The sequence below is a fragment of the Caretta caretta genome, chromosome 1 (genome assembly GCF_965140235.1).
Source record: "Caretta caretta isolate rCarCar2 chromosome 1, rCarCar1.hap1, whole genome shotgun sequence".
Classification (NCBI taxonomy): Eukaryota; Metazoa; Chordata; order Testudines; family Cheloniidae; genus Caretta; species Caretta caretta.
This window is the reverse complement of record NC_134206.1, coordinates 76,627,587-76,648,896: the sequence shown is the minus strand read 5'-3', so window position 1 is coordinate 76,648,896 and position 21,310 is coordinate 76,627,587. Positions and strand designations below refer to the sequence as shown.

Here is a 21,310-nt window from a genome sequence, read left to right as displayed (position 1 = left end):
CTTTGAAAAGTCATAGAAGATGGGAGAGATTCCAGAAGACTGGAAAAGGGCAAATATAATGCCTATCTATAAAAAGGGAAATAAAGACAAACCAGGGAATTACAGACAAGCCAGCTTAACTTCTGTACCCAGAAAGATAATGGAGCAAATAATTAAGCAATCAATTTGCAAACACCCAGAAGATAATAAGGTGATAAATAACAGTCAGCATGGATTTGTCTAGAACAAATCACGTCAAACCAACCTGACAGCTTTCCTTGACAGGGTAACAAGCCTTGTGGATAGGAAGGAAGTGGTAGATGTGGTATATCTTGATTTTAGTAAGGTTTTTGATACTGTCTCCCATGACCTTCTCATAAAAGAACTAGGGAAATACAACCTAGATGGAGCTACTATAAGGAGGGTGCATAACTGGTAGGAAAATCATTCCCAGAGAGCAGTTATCAGTGGTTCACAATCATGCTGGAAGGGCATAATGAGTGGGGTTCTGCAGGGATCGGTTCTGGGACTGGTTCTGTTCAATATTTTCATCAGTGGTTTAGATAATGCCATAGATCGTACACTTATAAAGTTTGTGGACAATAGCAAGCTGAGAGGGGTTGCAAGTGCTTTGGAAGATGGATTTAAATTCAAAATGATCTTGACAAACTGGAAAAATGGTCTGAAGTAAATAGGATGAAATTCAATAAGGACAAATGCAAAGTACTCCACTTAGGAAAGAACAATCAGTTGCACACATACAAAATGGGAAATGACTGCCTAGGAAGGAGTACTGCAGAAAGGGAGCTGGGTGTCAAAGTGGATCACAAGCTAAATATGAATCCACAGTGTAACACTGTTGCAAAAAAAAGCAAACATCATTCTGGGATGTATTAGCAGGACTATTGTAAGCAAGACACGAGAAGTAATTTTTCTGCTCTACTCCGCGGTCATTAGGCCTCAAGTGGAGTACTGTGTCCAGTTCTGGGTGCCATATTTCAGGAAAGATATGGACAAATTGGAGAAAGTCCAGAGAAGAGCAACAAACATAATTAAATGTCTAGAAAACATGACCTGTGAGGGAAGATTGAAAAAACTGGGTTTGTTTAGTGTGGAGAAGAGAAGACTAAAAGGGGGCATGATAACAGTTTTCAAGTACATAAAAGGTTGTTACAAGGAGGAGGGAGAAAAATTGTTCTTCTTAACCTCTAAGGATAGGACAAGAAGCAATGGGCTTACACTGCAGCAAGGGCAGGTAGGTTGGACATTAGGAAAAATGTCCTAACTCTCAGAGTGGTTAAGCACTGGAATAAATTGCCTAGGGAGGTGGTAGAATCTCCATCATTGGGGATTTTTAAGAGCAGGTTGAACAAACACCAGTCAGGGATGATCTAGATAATATTTAGTCCTGCCTTGAGTGCAGGGGACTGGGCTAGATGACCTCTTGAGGTCCCTTCCAGTTCTGTCATTCTATGAAAATCAATCCAGAAACAAACGGACAGTCAGTGCAGATCATGAATCATGTGTTGCCATTCTGCACTGACTAAAGTTTCTGGATTGATGTAAAGTATAGACTTACTTAAAGCACATTTCCTCATGGCCATAATTTTGACAAAGGCATTGATTATGGTAACAAAGACAGCATTCAAAAGAAACAGTTACAATTTCTTGGTAATAAAACCATCCCAGGATGCTGATGCTATAATACTAGCCAACTACTGTCAGAGATCTAACACACTCCACAGAATGTGCCCCATTGTGCAGATTTTCTGTTTGTTTAACAGTCTTGAATGCGAGCTGAAGGAAAGGACCAATTGAGTACAGTTTGAAAAAGTAGTTTCCTAGTATGACAAAACGTAAATTCAAAGCAGGAGTTTGTCGAAATTACTACAGGAAATGACATACAGTGTATAACATTGGGGAAGGGAGTTATTATGGCTGGACAACATTTTCTGTTTAATTTGAAAATCAAAGACTTACTAGAAGACCTCTCAATTACATCAGCAGCTCACCAGAACAGAATCTCTTGAAAAAAATATAATATAATTGGTTATGTCACAGTGAAACTGAAGTTTTAAAACATTAAGGGTCAAGAGCTACAATCCTTGCACACCCAAAGGTAAGGGGATTTATTCTATTTCTGATCTTGCAATTAACTCCACACGGGTAGACCCTATGGAGGTCATTGGGGCTCCACAAGAGTTCCCCTCCCCTATTCCCTCAGAGGCAGTTACAAGATCATGGCCTAAAAGGGTAAGAATTTGAGCAGAAAGTATACTAAAACCAATGACAGTTGTTCAGAGAACAGGGCTAACAAAGGAAAGAAGGGACTAGGGAATATTTATTCCGTAGTCATCAATCCTTGTATAACAAGGTAATACAAATTATATCAATATTCATTATAAGGATGCATCCTACAGACTGACATTTTTATTTCTGCATAATCAATACACATACAATTTAACACAAATAGAACTATAATTTAGAGTAGTAATTAGAATCCATTAAATTTTCTATTGATTGTTTCCCATACATTTTTTTTATTTTAATTAATGTAATACAAAATGAGATTCTGAGCCTCAGTTAATTTGTTTTGACCAGACTGGAGCTGTTGGTCAGGTGCCATATTGCATTTTGTAAAGCTGGCGGGGAAATAAAACAAAGCAGTAACTAAAAATGAATAGCCCCATTAAGAAATTTTGATTGCGTGCTCGGATCTTCTCATTTTCAGTATCAAATTGTCAAAGACTGCAGATCATTCTTTTGTGTTAAAAGTTTGTATTTCCTGAGCTTCTTTACTGCTTTTCCTCTTTGACCATCTTGAAGCATTTGACATCAGCGTACACTTAGATCAAAATTTTAAAAAGCAACTAGGATCCTAATTGCCATTTTAAAAAGTGATTTTGTCATTTAGAGTTAGTTTTACAAAAGTACTTCAGGTCCTAGTGAGATGTTGAAAAGTTCATAAGCAGTGCCTAACACCTGTTGAATGTAACACTTTACAAAAATAAAGTCAGGGAGAGTTACACCACTTCCCATGATCAGATTTGTTCACAAAAGGCAAATTGAAGTCCACTTTTAAAAGGATCAGAGCCCTCCAATCACATCTGCAATTTGGAAGCAGCAACCCCCTGTTTAAATTTAGCCACATATAACTTTTTTGCCCTTATCCTAGGATTTCTAAGTACAGAGATTAAATCTCTGCATTTAGTTTTTAAGAAGAGCTATCAAACTTCAGCATACCCCTATCCCCAGGTATCTAAAGCCATTTGTCTGTTTCCTTGATAGGTTCACCTTGAAGCCACATACTAGTTCATACTCTGCCATAAAAAAAAAAAAAAACCCTAAGGATCTGCTGCAAAATGGCCATATTAGTTATGTAAAGTAATATATCATCTGTGAACAGGATCAATTTGTGCACACTAAAGCCTATTTTAATCCCACTAATGCCCAAGTTGTCCCTTATGGCTATCGCAAGTGTCTTAGTTGTTAGCGTGAATGGGGAGGATGAGGGGCGGGGGAGATAGAAGTCATTCTCTATCTTGTGTTCCACCTAAAGAAAATGAGGAGGGTGTGGGCCATGCACCCGTGTGGGAGTGTTCCACTGTTGAACAGAACAAGGATAACTCCCATGATTAGCAATTGGCTCCTTATTCTGTCCATGTTTCATAAGTGAGTGAAGGAAAGGAATGAACTGGTGGAGAATGGCTTCTGGGGGTCATGAGCAGGGGTGAAGCTCTCAAATTATGGGACTTCTTGTTCAGCTGCTTTGGTGTTTGCATTATTTGGTGTTTGGAAATATTCATGTGAGCAAAATTTCATTCTCTAGAATAGTTGTGTAAAGGAAGCTTTACATGTATATGTGTCCATATGCCAGTACTTATGTGAATGTATATTTGTATGAGCATTCACACTGTAAGTGTTCATGCTGGTCTCTTGATAACTGTTTTTATGTATAGAAGTCATCCAGTTAAGGAGCACAAACAATGCAATATTCCTTAGGTGATCATTCACAAAATGCAATTATGAATAGCACCTACTTGAAGCAACAAATTATTCATGATCCATCTTTAGCTGAAATATGTTCATATAAATCCTTTGTTGAATACATTTGAGTATAAAAGCCTATTGATGTGTAGTTTTAATAGAAGATGGCTATGTTGATCAAAGAAATTGTTGGCTCTAAATGGTTTGTTCAGGGTTTTTTTGGTATAGTGCCTTGAATTTCAATGACTGCTTTCTTGTTGTGTGATGTCATGACAGTTGGAACATGGTGTTCAAGCAGATAGTTTTCTAATTTAATTGTGAGAGGTCTGGTGTCAGCTCATTCTAGATGGAGGATCCTGCACCCTGGAATGCACCTCCCCACTTTGGTCTGCTAGAACTCATGTTTCCAAGCCTTAACTAGTTTACACATGAAGGAAGAATTGTTTGAATTTGGGGTAATGACCAAAGGTTTCAGTCTTTAGACATTAGTCCTATTTTGGAATTTGTTTAATACCTTTGCATATTTTTAGAGCTTTTGATGGGTACATTTTAACTAATCCTAGTGAGGAACAATTGTTTACTTCCCTGTTATATCAAGCCCTTATTGTATTAAAAAAGAGTAAGGAGAGAAGGTCAGAAATTTACATGCCATGCTATGGCTAATGCATTTTGGTTTTTTTATATCAAAAGATAAAGTGGTGGGTTTTCCTTTAAATATCATCCTAGTGCTGTTTTATTTTAAGATGCCAAGAAGTTTTTTTTTTCCAGAATTGTTCAATAGTAGATGATAGAATTAAGACTTGTAGATTTTTTTCCCCTTAGTATGACAGTGAACACAAAATTTGGATGTGAAAAAACATGGAAGTTGTCTAATAGTGAAACTATATTACTTCAAACAGCAAGATCAATATGCATTTTAATCTTTCCCTTATATTTTAAATGTTTTGATCAGTACAATAAAAGTAAAATCAAATGTTATTTTCTTAGCATGCTTTTTCAGAAATTACCTTAAGTACTGTACTTTTGCATGTATTCATTTCCATAGTTTCCTATTTATTTCTTCCCCAATGACCTCTAATTTGTCATCTTTATAATGTAGATAATGTTTTGTAGTGGTACTCTCATTAGGATGTTGCAACATTACATGTTTTCTACTTATTGGTGTTTGAGATGTACAACTAAATCTAGAAGATGAAGCATGAACTGTGAAATGACAACTAAAAATGGAATATAATTATTGAATTTGTGGCCTTTGGGTTAATGTCAAGTGTTGTATCAGTTTTAATATCTGATCTTTTTTATCTCAAAAACTTTATGATCTAAAAGAAACATGCTTGTATATTATAACTTAAGTGAAGTTTACCCTGAAGTCCTCACATGTCAAGTCTTCTTAATTATAGTTGTGAAAAAAACATTCACAGATTTGGAGGTTTGGACCCCATTCCTGCAAATACTCATGTATTATGAATAGTCCCATTGAAGCCAGCGAATCGAGGTCTTTACAGTCAGATAATAATCTAGGGTCTCAGTCCTGTACCACTGAAGCCAGTGGGAGCTTTTACATTGATTTCGGCATGAGGTGATCAGAGCCTAGATGATATAGAGATGTTTAATCCAATATATCAAAAATCGTTTCCACTTCTTTCAGTCCTTTGTCAGGCCCAATCTTACTTTACTTCTCTTATCAAATTGAATCAATAATGTATTTATGGGCTATGTCGCTGTATCTAAGTGATGAAACACTGGAATCCTTGAGACACACACCCATGGAGACCAGCTTCCCTTGTCTTTGGCAATTTCATACATTGTGGCGTTTAAGTCACCACCATGAGCACTGCCATCCATACTGCCATGGGAGGCTGTGCCATCCATATTTCAAATCCTTGTCACTAATATTACTCTGAACTCTATCATCTTTTTTTACTTATATGTGTAAACCTTCTGCCAGGTGGAATCAGCAGTAACCAGGGGTGGGTTCAATATCTAAGGGTTCCTTTTCAACAATACAACACACAGAACCAGCTCAAGCCCCCACCCAGTAACCTGGGAAAATTACACACTGACCTGGGCGCCTCTATGAGGCAATACTTCCCCTCGCACAAGCAGAGTGTCTGAGTGTAGGAAGTTACCCAACATTGAATAGAGAAAATGCTGTAAGCAGAATTCATAAACATAAAACCGTGAGCAGGACACCCATCCCAGAGTGCGTGTTGCAGTGTCTTCTGCTTCATTTTCTTGAGTCCTACAACCAAAATTTCCTTTATTGTGCCCCTCTCTGCTTTCTCACCACACAGTGGTTGTCCTGGGTCAATGAGGACCCAGGGTTCAAAGGTGCATGTGTGTAAGTTCACCTCCCACCCGGGACAGGGAGAAGGCACCTTGATTGCTCCACCTCTGAGCACTGGCTCTGGCTGGCTGCCCTGCCATCCGCTGCTCTGCACACAGTCACCTTCTACCATCTGCTTCTATACTACGACCTCTGTAGGTCAGTCATTTGAGGTTTCCCCCCAACTCCTAATGATATGCAGTTCTCAGTGATTGTCAGCTACCAGTGGCGGAACTTAAGCAGGCTGGGCAGAAACGCTCTCCTGGCAACAAGTGATTTCAGCGTTAGTGAGCATTTAACAAAACAAAAGACTCCTAATGGAACATTACTTAGCTCTGTCTTTTAAACAGTGGGGAGGAGCAGATTAAACCATGCCTGGGGCTCTGAGATAGAGCCCACCTCCTGCCATGGACACCTGTCTCTACCCCCTCTTATTTTCACTGGGTCTAGCATTCGGTCCACTGGCTTAGCTAGTTCCTTTCAGTTGAGGGTGACCCCTCAGTCAGGCCAGGCTAAGCAAAGTTCTGCTCCCCTTTGCTCATACAATAAAGATAACAACATTGATAATATTTCACAACACCTGCATTCAATAATAAAGTGATTTGTAACCCAGGACTAGCCAAAGTTGATCACTTTGGGCAACACAGCTTTGTCTGCTGGGTACCAAGGCAGATTAGGAATGTTTATGTAAATACAGTCTGCTCCTGAAGTCTTTCCCCCTCCCCAGGTAGCTGTCAGAGGAAAGCTCATGCAGACCCTGCTTACATACATATGTTTAGAAAAATATTATTGTTATTATTATTATTATTAATTATTATTATTTTATTATTTTATTTTGAAAATCAGATTTTAATAATGCAAGATGCTTTAAAGGTTAAGACTGCATATAACTTAGAAGGTTTTCTTGAAGACTTAATAGTTCCATGGCATTGGTTTCAGATTTTGAGAACTGAGCATGAAAACAGTTAAAATATTACCTTCCATAAGTCCTCCATACCATCCCCTCTTCTGTCCTCCATGCAGCCTGACCTAAAAACTACCTGAGGTATAGGTCTCACTGGCATGGCCCACTCAAAACACATTTTTTGTATGTGTGGTTTTTTTTAAGCCTGAAAATTACATTTGGCCAACTTGAGGTTTTATAAGAGCCTGAAAGACTCTAAGCCAAACTGCAAGCATTTGATTTGCCTGATAGATATATTTTAAGACTAGGACCAATTTAAAAAAATCCCATTGTGTGATCTTGCTTCACAAATTTCTGCAACTATCTGGATCTGTACTACCTACAAATCAGCTGTTGATGCACAATGAAGAGTTAACTCTGATTCCCATATGCCACAAAGGCTGGCTTACACAATAATAAATGTTGGTGTTAAGGTTGTCATCTGACCATCATACAGCAGTTTAGCATTTATTTATTACTGGCTTGTTTGCTAAAATCCCATTTGGCAATTGTTTTCTTATGTAGACACACATACAGGAAATAATATATATCTTAATCTCTTTTTCAGGTTGCTTGGAATTGAAGGAGGACACCATTGAAAACCTTCTGGCAGCTGCATGCCTCCTTCAACTCCCACAAGTAGTAGAGGTTTGCTGCCATTTTCTAATGAAGCTTTTACATCCATCCAACTGTTTGGGAATACGAGCATTTGCTGATGCACAGGGGTGCACAGATCTTATGAAGGTGGCTCACAGCTACACCATGGTAAGGCAATTCCAGTGTATTTCAATTATACTAATGTGAATAATATATATTATTTTCAAAGTATCTCACTAGCATTTGAGATACAATTCGGTTGCCATTACTTTTATTGAATAGTCCCATGCTCCACAAGTGATCCTATTAAAGCCAGCGGGGATGCTTGTGGTGTGTGGTACTGAAATGGAATAAGGTCATCAGAATCTCACCCTGAATGTGAATGAATTAACTGCTAAGACACTGTTCAGGATGTGCTGTAAATCACAGTAGCATACCATTTCATGAGGTTCAAGTTTATTTAGTGAAAATGAAACTTAAGGCCTCAAAATATTTTTAATAAAGGTTTCTATTGTGCCTGCTTTGGATATAGGGAAGCTTTATGCTTAATGATATTCTTCAGTGTATTTAAGAATTTTAGTAGGCAACATTTTTCTACATTGATTCCGATTAATTTCTAATAATGTTAATGTGATGTCAGCCTGTGGGGTGTCATTTAAAGTTCTGTATGATATAAAATCTGTAATTCTTTTTTTAAAATGATCATTTTAATCATTAATGCACATGAGAGGGAAGAGGAAAGGCAAAATGAAATCTCTTCAGTGTATTTTTTTTGCCTTTTCTCTTCTCTCTCATGTGCAGTAATGATTACAATAATCATTTAAAAAAGAGCTACAGATTCTATATCATACAGTACTTTAAATGACACCCACTACAATCCACAGGCTGACATCACATTAACATTATTAGAAATTAATCAGACTCAATGTAGAAAAAATGTTGCCTACTAAAATACCAAAGCCTATCTGTAGTCATTTAATTCTGCATGGTTTGCTGCAATTAAGGACATCTGGCTCATGAGATTAGGTTTACATGGAGACTAGATCACCTATCACCTCTAGAGAGATGATGGTCCCTTCTGGTCTAGATTGAAATTATTAGTGAAATAATAGGAATGTTTTTGATGCAGCTGCTTGGTTTCTCCAGCCAGTTCTTCATTTTAAAAAGCACACTTCTTCTATTGCATGATTATTAAGTACCATATAATAACACAGAAATTTTCAGACCACTAATGCTGATGGGATTATATGCATGTGAATATTAATATACCATTACAGAAGTTTCAAAATATGTATTGAAACCTCTGTGCCTTAGAATGTAAGTTCCATGGGTCAAGAACTTGGCACTTAGTTAGTGCAGATATTGACCTTTGTAATAATGTACTGAACATATGAAAATGAAATTCATTTCATTATCTTTTTTTTTTTTGTCATTACACTTGTTTGATTTGGTTTGATTTTGGAGTTTCTTGTTACTGCAGAATTGATTGTTCATATCTGATATATGTAATTTACTTCAGTGTTTATTTTGAACCTGTTTCTGAGATATGAGTAGCTTATGCACCGCTCCTCAGAGACAGGGGACCTGATCTTCAAGCTGTTAAGCAAACACTGAATTTCATGCAATGGGAAAATTGCCGTAGAGAAGACTGTAGGCCAGCAAGGAAACCAGTTGTAACTAATAAGTTGGCTTTTATCTTAAGTTACTTTGTCTAGGTGGTGAACTCTAGAAGTACATTTCGAAGGCCACATTTTCAAAACCAAGACCCAAGCTGCATGTGTAATTGTAATTGCATATGTAGCTACATTATGATGGCTGCTTTTGAAATCATGATAAATATGCAAATATGCACAAATTGGTATGTGTATTATTCTGTGTACATAAATGATCCTCTAACTCATGGAAAACTTGATCCTATACATGTCTGATTACTTGATAGATGAAATACAGAGTCACATTTATGCATCTTTGCAAAATCAGTTTTTTGCATAATAAGTAGTTTGTAATCCTTTAGCTGTAGTGTTTTACATTACATTTTTATTTTGTAAAAGTTTAACGTTTTTAGAGGGCCGAACAAATTAATAATGATTTGTTATGAATGTTTCTGACTTCAAGGCTATAGAAAGGATGAATGAATGCATACTTTCAAGATTCAAGTGTGTTTACTTTTCATGAAACCAAAAGGTAATTTCAGGCATGAAAAAATAATGAAACAGGTGAAATGATTTTCTCTAGCTAATTTTCTTAATTACAAGACCTAAATAATTTCTCATATGAGCTACAGAACTGTCAGAATATCAAGCATAATGGAAAAAGCGGGGAAAAAGTCAGGGACAAATTTGGAAAACACTGCAGACCTTCAAAGGCTTTTGTAAAGTTAAAGAACAGGGTTTTTTAAAATTAATTTTTAAACTTTTTTTTCAAACTTCAGAAACATTGTACTTGTGACTGGATATTTATCACTAAAATTATTATATTATACCAAGTGAATGAGTAGGGAATCAGAACTGACTACATGGACCCTTAGAGAATGTAGAACTGGTAATCCAAAAGACAATATATTTTATTAATGGGTCATAAATATCAACCAGCCAAAGAATAATGACAGCAAATGAAATGATGCCAAAAATTGTCTTCAGAAGTTAAAAGCATTCTTATACTGAGCTAGTACCAAGAAATTCTCATTCTCAGTATCTTATATCTGTTAAACATTATATTCTCCAAGTGATAACCCCCTTGTTGATCATTTCTGCTTTGGTGTTTTCCCTATAGTGACATGATATATTTTACTTTGTTTTAAAAATTATGGGATGCTGCACCTAAAGATTCATAAATTCATTACTAATTTAGTTCTCAGTCACTGAATGTTCAATTTTCATTATAATATATTTTTTTATTATAAATGGGGGGCGGGAATGTCAATAAACTCTAACTTGTCAGTTTGTTTTTATAAGCTCCATTCTCCCCTATTGGAGAACAGCTCAATAGGGGAAAGGAACTCTGTGAGTTGACAGTCATTTCATTTTTCCCATTCTTGTCACAAAGATGGCAGTCACTGTCATGGAGGAAGATGGAATTTCAACCCTTCTTCAACCATGAATTCTGGAGGAGCCACAGGAGCTGGGGTGCATTGGCATAGATGGCCTTGTAGTCACCTTGACACTAAATCCCACCAACTTTTCCCCTACCATGGCAGCATGCCTTCTGTTGAAGACATGCTTCCAAGAGCTTACGTGTACTGTACGGTTATGGGATACCCCTTAGGAGTTGGCATTGTTCCAAAGCAGAGAATGAAAAGCAGTGCAAATCCGTAAAATATAGTGCTGTTTTTAACATTTGATCCTATTGCTCAATTGTTTGGAAAAGGAGAATCTGGAGAAACACAGCTGTCTCCCTCATACTCTCCCTTCTTCCCCTTGCCCCTTCTCTTTCAGCTACCATTCAGCCCTTCTGGAGGGACTGCTGTACAGCTACAGGAAAATAGGTAGTATGCCAAAGAGGCAGAACTCCCACTTTCACAGGCATAGGCTCCTCTCCATACATGGATACATCAGGCCATTAGTATTTTCTATTCTACTGGGTCTTCAGTGAGAAATTTGACTATTATGTGCTTGGAATGCAAAAGCCAAATGGGAGACAAAGCGGGGTGGGGGGAGGGGAGGAAGGGGCAGAGAGGAAAGGTTACCAAAAACATCTATGGGGGAAAATAAATAAGGGGAAAGAAGGATAAAAGTTAGTAAAAATCAAGCAATTCAAACACAAAAGCAGCATATAGGTTTCAAATACAGCAAAATTCCAAAATATTGTTCGTCTTATTGGAGAGAGAGCGCTCTGTCTAGGGCCTTGTTATCTCCACTCTTGCCCTTGGACAATGAGTCAAATATATATTTTCAGTATGAATAAGATTTATTTTAGTTTGAGGCACCTTAGAGACTAACCAATTTATTTGAGCATAAGCTTTTGTGAGCTACAGCTCACTTCATGGGGAATGCATCCGATGAAGTGAGCTGTAGCTCACGAAAGCTTATGCTCAAATAAATTGGTTACTCTCTAAGGTGCCACAAGTACTCCTTTTCTTTTTGCGAATACAGACTAACACAGCTGCTACTCTGAAACTTGTTATTTTAGTTTGAGAAACTCAATAAGAACAGAACTAAATTTTCATTGAGGAGCATAATGTGTGTGAACAAAATAGCTGCTGTCCCTGCAATGGTCAGAATTCTTAGATTTTTAAAGGTTAAGTGCACAGAAACCAAAGACAGTTTCATAGCTGTATTAATCACATGCGAGATGCAGAACACTTTCAACTCCAATTATATGAAATAGGAGTTGAAGTCACTCAGCACTTTTCAAGAGGTTTACAGTACTTCATACAGTTGGGCTCTTTGGTCTTAATACAGCAAAGCACCTACACACATGCTTAATTTTAAGCAGACTAGTTGTCACAGTGAAGTTATTTTCTATACACTGAACTTTTAATTTCCTAAGAATTCTGACTATGTTGCAGGAACAACCAACATTTTGTTCTTACACACACACCCCTCCTCACAGAGACTTTAATTTAGTTATTCCTTGTTGATCAGTCTGTAAACATATGGCTTCTCTTCATGCATAGAAAAGTATAAATGGGGACTACTCTAGTGATTAAGCATGTGCTTAAATTAAGTATGTGCTTAAACGCTCGATTGGGACCTTGATTTTCACAACTACAAATGATCATTCAGGATATTATGTTGATACATTTTCCTATTAAATCAGGAACAATATAGAATCTCATCACTATATTTGTTTCCCATCCTGCCCCTCAATGCCACGCCTGTCATCTTCCTATTTTGTATCAAAGATTTAATTTCAAAAAGTTGTGAGGTTTCGTGTTAATAATGGTTAATAGAAGAGCTGGTCAGAAATTTTCTGCTGCATCATTTTGATCCCAGAAAATGCTGATTTATTGAAATTGAAACATTCTGTTGTGAGCATGACATTTTTCAAAACATTCAAGACATTTCAAAACTTTCAATGGAAATCAAGCAGGTTAGAAAATTGCCTGGTGTTCACCCAACTTCTTCAAACATCAACCCAGCCTCTCAGAAACCCACCTGGTGGGTCCTTGGGAGCTTGGGGAGCATATTTCATTTCAGAAACACTGAAACATGCCAGATGCAAGAATGTGCTTGTGTTCACAAAATGAAATATTGTGTCATTTCATTTGAGTGAAGATTGCTGAGATTTTGTGGAAAAAAATATTGTCCCAAATCAGGATGAAAAGCCAAAAAATTTTCAAAAAGTGAGTTATTAAGCACTTTGGGAGCAGATTTTCAAATGTAGGTCCCTAAAAGATGCCTAGGAGTGGGAGGTCACAAGATGGTTAGGCAGCTTTGTTAGGCATTTTTGGTTTGGTTGGTGGGTGGTTTTGGTTTTTGTGTTTGTTTGTGTGTGTTCATTTGTGTTTTTTTTTCTGGGGGATGCATAAAATTTACTAGCTTATTTCAAGATAGTGTGGTATGATCAAGCATTTTGGTCAAGGGATGAGCTAAGGTTGCTTCCTGCTCTTCTGAATGTGAAATGCATTGTTGCAGTGTAAATGACTTTGGTCAGAATTCTGTCCTGACTTCAACAAATTAACTCATTTTCTGTTTTTAATCAGATTGATACTTTGAAACATGATTTTGAAATTGTTGCATTAACTACAGAAAGTAGCATATGTTAAATAGTATGCCTGGAATACTAGGAAATCTATCTTTAGATTTTTTCACAACAGGAGCTCTTTCCTTGTCCCCATTTACACCTGTTTCCAACCATTCCAGCTGACATAAATATCAGAAAGGAAGAGGTTAACAATCCTTTTTTCTTTTGCTTTACACACACACACACACACACAGAATGTCCTTCACGCAAGACTCCTGGTTATATTACAGTCCTGGTTGGGAGTTCTTTTTGCCTGCAGCATGGCTTTTTACAGTCCATATCAATTTGATCATTCACTCTAGTAGACTTAAATATTCAACATTTAAAAAATCTCAATCTAGAATAACAGTAAACAGTTCCTTCTCTAATTAGCATTTTGATTATTTCCTTAATTATTTCTTGCTTAGACTATTGCAATAGTCTTCTTGCTGGACTCTCTCTTTTCAGAAAGACCATCTGATTGTATTTTGCTTCTGCAACCACTGGCATGCGGTGGTGTAGTGGTTTTTAAAAAAGTGTAAACTCACCTAAACTAAACTCCATATTCCATAAATGAAAAGTGGGTGAACTGTTTTCCTGTATTTACCCTCAACCACATTACTGCTGGCATATTGTGTAATGGGAGAGTACTTGTGCATATATAAGGTGGTGGATCATGTGGAGAGCAAAAGCAGGGGTCCTTGTGTCATCATTATAGTAACTTGTGTGTGTTCTATTGCCTATTCAACATAGTTTTTGAGAATTTCTGAATGTGGATATCTCAATGGAATGTTTGCATCTCATTGCATACTGCATGCCTAATCCTAAACACCATGATCCTACTGTGAAGTTTTGAGGTTCAACCCAGACCAGTAAGGGGTTGAGTCACCACCTACTCTTTAACCTTAGGTGCCTTAAATGCTCTGCTGCTGTGGCTCACAGCCTGGACACCAACAGCCAGCAGAGAAACATGCAGTGCTTGAATGTCTGTGTGCTGTGCACCCTGGTTCAGCAGTCTGTCCCTGGTAGCTTGCCACAACACAACAGCTGCACCCTGGCCTCTGTTAGCCTTGGTTACTACCAGCAGGAGAACCCAACACACTTCCAGTCCCAAATTTCCCCCAAACCATCTGCCCAGATGTGTCCAGCCCTCTCCTGAAACACTCAGGGATCAATAAGGTTTGTTACTTTTTTAAAGAGACAAAAGAACAGCTTATTACTTTTATAATTAACAATTGCTTCAATTCAAACACAGCACTGTATTAGTTTAGATTAAAAGTAAAACAAGTTTATTGACAAGAGAGAATAGTTAAGTGAATTCAAGTACAAGGGATAAAGGCAAAAATGTTTAGAAGTGAATAAAAGTAAAATACACTTTCCAATGGCTGAGACTTAACTCAGCAATCTACAGTCTTGGTTCGAGGTAGATTTCTTAGCAATCTTTCTTCTTTCCAGCCATGGCTGACTTTCTCTCAGTCAGGACCGTTCATAGAAGTACTAGGTGCTGGTTTCCCTTTCCTAGGCAAAAGATGCCAAAATGGAGCTCTCTTTCCCCTTATATCTCTTAGAATTAATTGACCCAGTATCAAGGGGCAGGATGACCTCTTTATCTTTTTCCCTTCCTATGGATTTCCCATCTGCTGATTCATAAGTAAATGGGGCTTCCACTGTTTTGATTCCATAATTCTCACTTTATATTTGAGGCAAATAGAGAGCTTCTTTCCTTCCTGTCTGGGGGCAAGCCTGTTTCTCCCTGTGTTTGGTCACAGACTTTAAAGCATGGTAGCAGTGAGTATCATAATTCCTTATATGATGTCAATGTTTATATTTTACAATGATATTTATCACTAGAGTGTCACGGGCTTTTATAAAAGTTATTATCCTTTTATAATATATTAATAGTATATATAATAAACTCTGTCACTTGCTAGGTTGATGGTTGTATTACTTTTTATGTAAATGTACCTTCATTGTGTCTGCTTGACAACCAGATTGATCAGACAAGTACATACGCATTCTTTTTTGTAGGGCAGATTTGGCTTATTCATTTTTTGCCAAACACATTTTAAGCCAGTCATTCTAGCACATATCTGTAGCTCTTTGTGCACATCCCATATATACGGCACACAAGAATATTAATGATCAGTAAGTTAAAGAATATTAATGATCAGTGAGTTATTAGTTTTCCAGTGATAAATTACATGCCACCTTTTGGGTATATATCGTGACAACAGTGTGTTAAGTGTATTGAGTATGTCAAGCCTGACAAGAGTTGCTCACATAGCATAGTGAACCATCAATGGGCCTCTGTGTCACACATACACCATACCTTGCCTTTATTTTTTCATACCTATGGACTCGAAGTCCAGTCATCATTGGAAGGATGATTTATCTGTTCTACACTCCCTTTGGCTGGACTTTCCTCTTTCCTCATGAGACTGGCTGCACTCATCTCTGTTCTTACCATTTTAGCCCTCAAATCTTTGAGTGCACACCATGTAGCTTACTTTAGAGACACCTCGGACAGCTTTAGTTTAGGCTTCACTTGTGTGTGTTTGACAGCTAAATTCTGAGAAGGGTTATAAGATGCTGTACTTTTCAGTCAGACTATGGCTTCTTGGAATACCACACTCCATTTATGGATGAATCTCATTTGAACATCTCTAGTACTTTGGGATCCATACAGCACAGCATGCAGGGGCAATGTATTGTGAAAGTGCTGCCTTTTTTGTATGTTTTGTGTTGCTCTTTTTTTTCTTTTTTCTAGGCTGTGTCTCCTTACACTGTTCTTCATGCAGCAGATGGGATGACAAGTCCTTACATTTAAAGTTTGATGTGACTTCTATTAGCAGTGTGTTAGCAGTAACACATTTGAATTTTAAAGCATGCAGTGACTCTCTGGGTGTTCTTACTGTGTGTCAGTAATGTGTTTACAAAATAAATTATTGTACAATGTGTACTGTAGATAGCAGGAATAGAACTGCAAGGTGCCTGTTGAAACTTTATGAAATCTTGCACAAAATGGATGAACTGTAAGAGTATTTTTTCTTTGTATAGATAGTCCATCATAGAATACTTGAGGCACTCTTAGCAGCAACAGAACTCATCCCATTCATTTTATTATGTATTGTATTGTTGTTTCTTGAATGCCCTATTTAAACTCTCCTTCAGCCAACTAGAAACTAACAACATAATAAATCCTACAATTCTAGCAATTTTGAAAACAAATTAATCCTCTCAAATTGTGACAGATAATGTTTCCTAGAATGTAACTCACATAACTGAACCAGAGTTTGTCTAAATGTGTAATATATTGTGTTTTCAAAACTCTGTACAAAATAAAGAGAATTCTTCTTTTTGTATAAAGTAGTGTTTTAAAAGGTAACTTTTTATTTATCATTGTCTTTATCACATAGTGTACAATATGGAAAACAGAAGTCTTCATTTTTTTTTACTTAGAAAGAATATTCTGCTGCCCAAAATATGTTGGTTTCTGGGTAAGCACCCCGTTTTAGAGTCTTTTCCAGTCTTACAAGTGCATCCCATTCAAATGGCTGGCTCGTGCCTCCACTTGCCTTGGTATTGAGAACCTGCAGCTCCCCAACTGAGTTTCCAGGTTACACCTCTCGGTCACCAACTGTGATAACTAGAAAACCCAATAGGCTAGGCACCTAGATGAGTTTCCGTTCCACAGCCTGTGGGTATTAACAGTAAGCAGTGACACAGAAGCAGCTTCTTTCCACAGGAAGGGAAAAAGAACAGAGAATGCTTAATTTTGCCAAAAGCCACACAGCACTCTGAGAAAATCAATTTAAACTAACAAAGGCCTATAGCTATACTTTTACTGTCTTACCTACCCTGGGCATTCCCCTCCAGTCCATAGGTAGACATGACTTAGTCTTTATAGCCCCCAGTCTCTTAGGGACCAAATTACAGCATCCTTCCTGCGGACTCCTGACTCTCCATCAGCCTGTTGTCCTAGAGTTATCCTGCAGCAACTGACAACCCTTTTTCCACCTCCCTTTCTGTAGGTTGGATCTTTTAACAGGTCGGTGTATTTTGATCTCCAGTTTCTCAGCTTTGGCAAAACAGCTATGTGACCTAGGATTGGGTCTAACAAGTCACCTCTTCATGGCCATAAACCTGGCTATTGTGTTTGTGCCTGCTGGGATGCTCCATATGTAGATTATTGTTTTATCTTTCCTGCTTTTTTCCCCCAACATATGTCTTTTGATCTAACTCCATAGTAAATCATAACCAAAACACACTAAGGCATGCACAATATTCGTACAAAATAATACAGATATTTCCCAGTTCTCCACATCATGCGTCATCTGTTTCAAATACACTTGTTAAGCATATATCTTACTCTAAATATGCTAATATTACAAATTCATTAGAATTTTTATCTATGGGCATTTTAACCAGAGCTTAATTTGCCAGTTTGATGTAAATTATGATCTCAGGACATCAGAGTGAGGGTGGAGAAGGCACCTCATTTCAGGCCATAATAATCAATAAAAACACCTTTCTGAGGTAGAGAGAAGTCTAACAGCAGCCACACTTGAGACTTGTGCAGAAATGATTTCCAGCAAAGTATTAAATCTAACTTTGTATAATCAAATAGAATTTTTATTCATAACAATCTTCCTTCTGTTGAGAAGACAGTGTGAGTAACACAGGAAAAATAGTATATTTGAGTCATCGTTCATAGGATCATAGAATTATAGAAGATTAGGGTTGGAAGAGACCTCAGGCGGTCATCTAGTCCAACCCGCTGCTCAAAGCAGGACCAACCCCAACTAAATCATCCTAGCCAGGGTTTTGTCAAGCCAGGCCTTAAAAGCCTCTAAGGATGGCAATTCCACCACCTCACTAGGTAACCCATTCCAGTGTTTCACCACCCTCCTACAGAAATAGTTTTTTTCCTAATATCCAACCTAGACCTTCCATGCTGCAACCTGAGATCATTGCTCCTTGTTCTATCATCTGCCACCACTGAGAACAGCCTTGCTCCATGCTCTTTGGAACCCCCCCTTCAGGCAGGGGAAGGCTGCTATCAAATCCCCCCTCACTCTTCTCTAATGCAGACTAAATAACCCCAGTTCCCTCAGCCTCTCCTCATAAACCATGTGCCCCAGCTCCCTAATAATTTTTGTTGCCCTCTGCAGGACTCTCTCTAATTTGTCCACATCCTTTCTGTAGTGGTGGGCCCAAAACTGGATGCAGTACTCCAGATGTGGTCTCACCAGTGCCAAATAGAGGAGAATAATCACTTCCCTCGATCTGCTGGCAATGCTCCTACTAATGCAGACCAATATGTTGTTAGCCTTCTTGGCAACAAAGGCACACTGCTGACTCATATATAGCTTGTCGTCCACTGTAATCCCTAGGTTGTTTTCTACAGAACTGCTGCTTAGCCTGCCTGTCAGTCCCCAGTCTGTAGGAGTGCATGGGATTCTTCCTTCCTAAGTGCAGGACTCTGCACTCATCTTTGTTGAGCCTCATCAGATTTCTTTTGGCCCAATACTACAATTTGTCTAGGTCCCTCTGGACCCTATCCCTAACCTCCGGCATATCTGCCTCTCCCCTAAACTTAGTGTCATCTGCAAACTTGCTGAGGATGCAATCCATCCCATTATCCAGATCATTAATGAAGATGTTGTACAAAACCAACCCCAGGACACTCGTTGGGCGCTCCACTTTATACCAGCTGCCAACTAGACATTGAGCTGTTGATCACTACCCATTGAGCCCGACTATCTAGCCAGCTTTCTATCCACATTATCATCCATTCATCCAATCCACACTTTTTTTTATTTTGCTAGCAAGAATACTGTGGGAGACCATATCAAAAGCTTTGCTAAAGTCAAGATATATCATGTCCATCTGTCTCCCCAATATTCACAGAGCCACTTATCTCATCATAGAAGGCAATCAGGCTGGTCACACATGACTTGACCTTGTTAAATACATGTTGACTTTTTCTGATCACCTTCCTCTCCTCCAAGTGTTTCAAAATGGATTCCTTGAGGACCTGATCCATGATTTTTCCAGGGACTGAGGTAAGGCTGTAGTTCCCCGGATTCTCCTTCCTCCTTTTTTTAAAGATGGACATTATATTTGCCTTTTTCCAATGGTCCAGGACCTTCCCTGATCGTCACGAGTTTTCAAAGATAATGGCCAATGGCTCTGCTATCACATCAGCCAACTCCCTCAGCACCCTAGGATGCATTAGATCTGACCCCATGGACTTGTGCATATCCAGTTTTTCTAAATAGTCTTTAACCTGTTCTTTCACCACTGAGGGCTACTCACCTGCTCCCCATACTGTGGTGCCCAATGCAGCAGTCTGGGAGCTGACCTTGTTTGTGAAGACTGAGGCAAAAAAAGCACTGAGTACTTCAGCTTTTTCCACATCACCTGTCATCTCCTCCATTCAGTAAGGGTCCCACACTTTTCCTGACCTTCTTGTTGTTGTTGCTAACATACCTGTAGAAACCCTGCTTGTTACCCTTCACATCCCTTGCTAGCTGCAAATCAAATTGTCCTTTGGCCTTCCTGATTACACCCCTGCATGCTCAAGCAGTATTTTTATACTCCGCCCTAGTCATCTTTCCAAAATTCCACTTCTTGTAAGCTTCCTTTTTGTATTTAAGCTCACTGAAGATTTCTCTGCATAATGTTGCTCCTGACTTGAACTGGTTTTAAGCAGTTTTTATGGTTATGAAAGAGCATGTCACATGATAAGCACAACTCTATTGTTGAATCTCATAACCTCTTAGCCATGGATTCTGATACCTCCAATAAGAATTGCTCATGAGGAATACATAATAATGCTTTTGAGAGGCACTTCTTAAGAAACCTTTCTGTCCTGTCTGTTTTTTTAAAGTTCTCATAAACCCCATCATGCTTAAGTTCTTAGTTTTACTTCTTTTTGTTGTAAACTCAAAGTTATTCCTGCTCTTCTTTATAAATTCTGTAATCTTAGTTCACCCCCCATACCCCTGCCTCCACACCCCCGCCTCAGCATCCCTGAGCGCGCCGCGTCCCCGCTCCTCCGCCTACCTCCCAGTGTTTCCCACCACCAAATAGCCATTTGGCTGCACTTAGGACTTTCCAGGAGGGAGGGGCAGGAGCGGGAATGCAGCGCACTCAGGGGAGAAGGTGGAGAAGAGGCAGGGCCAGAGCAGGAATTTGGAGAAGGGGTTGGAATGGGGCAGGGACTTTGGGGAAGGGGTTGGAATGGGGGTGGGGAAGGGGTGGGGCAGGGCCTTATGGAAGGGGTAGAGTGGGGGTGGGGCGGGGGGGCAGAGGTGGTGGCTTTTGTATCTTTGTATGAAAAGTTTTCAGTGATGTGACCCTTGGGCCAATGTACTAGTTCTCATGTGGTCCTCATGGTGATTTGAGTTTTAGATCCCTGTCTTAGATCATACCCATCCCCAGCCCCTGAAAGTGTCTGTAGAGGTCTAACTTGGATAGCTAGAGCCTCTTGGCAGCTGTGGCTGCTTTATACTTCAGTGACTTCCATATTCTATACATAAATCTCTTATAACCAACACAGAGATCATGCCAATGTCAAGATGGTCTTCTTGTGGCATAAAGATGACATATGGGCCCTTTGTCAAGGATCATCCCTATTGCCAGTGCAGCCAGAGTAAGAGGATGGTGCCAAAACCCTTCATGAACTGTACTGCTTTCCTTATTGTCCTTCTGTGGCTGTTGCAGCCCGTTAGAAAGCAAACCTTTGGTCATTTTGAACTGTGTTAGAGCAGCCTAATCTTCACAGAGCCACAGCAGGATCGGGGTGTGCA

General features: G+C 38.7%; 1 protein-coding gene across 1 annotated transcript in view; it reads left to right on the top strand.

Moving 5' to 3' along the window:
- KLHL1 (kelch like family member 1) overlaps window positions 1-21,310 on the top strand; it is a 452,588-nt gene that overhangs the window by 177,173 nt on the left and 254,105 nt on the right. The window contains exon 4 of the mRNA XM_048851948.2: window positions 7,804-8,000. Within this exon, the coding sequence (XP_048707905.2) occupies window positions 7,804-8,000 (197 nt within the window). The remainder of the gene's footprint in view (window positions 1-7,803; window positions 8,001-21,310) is intronic.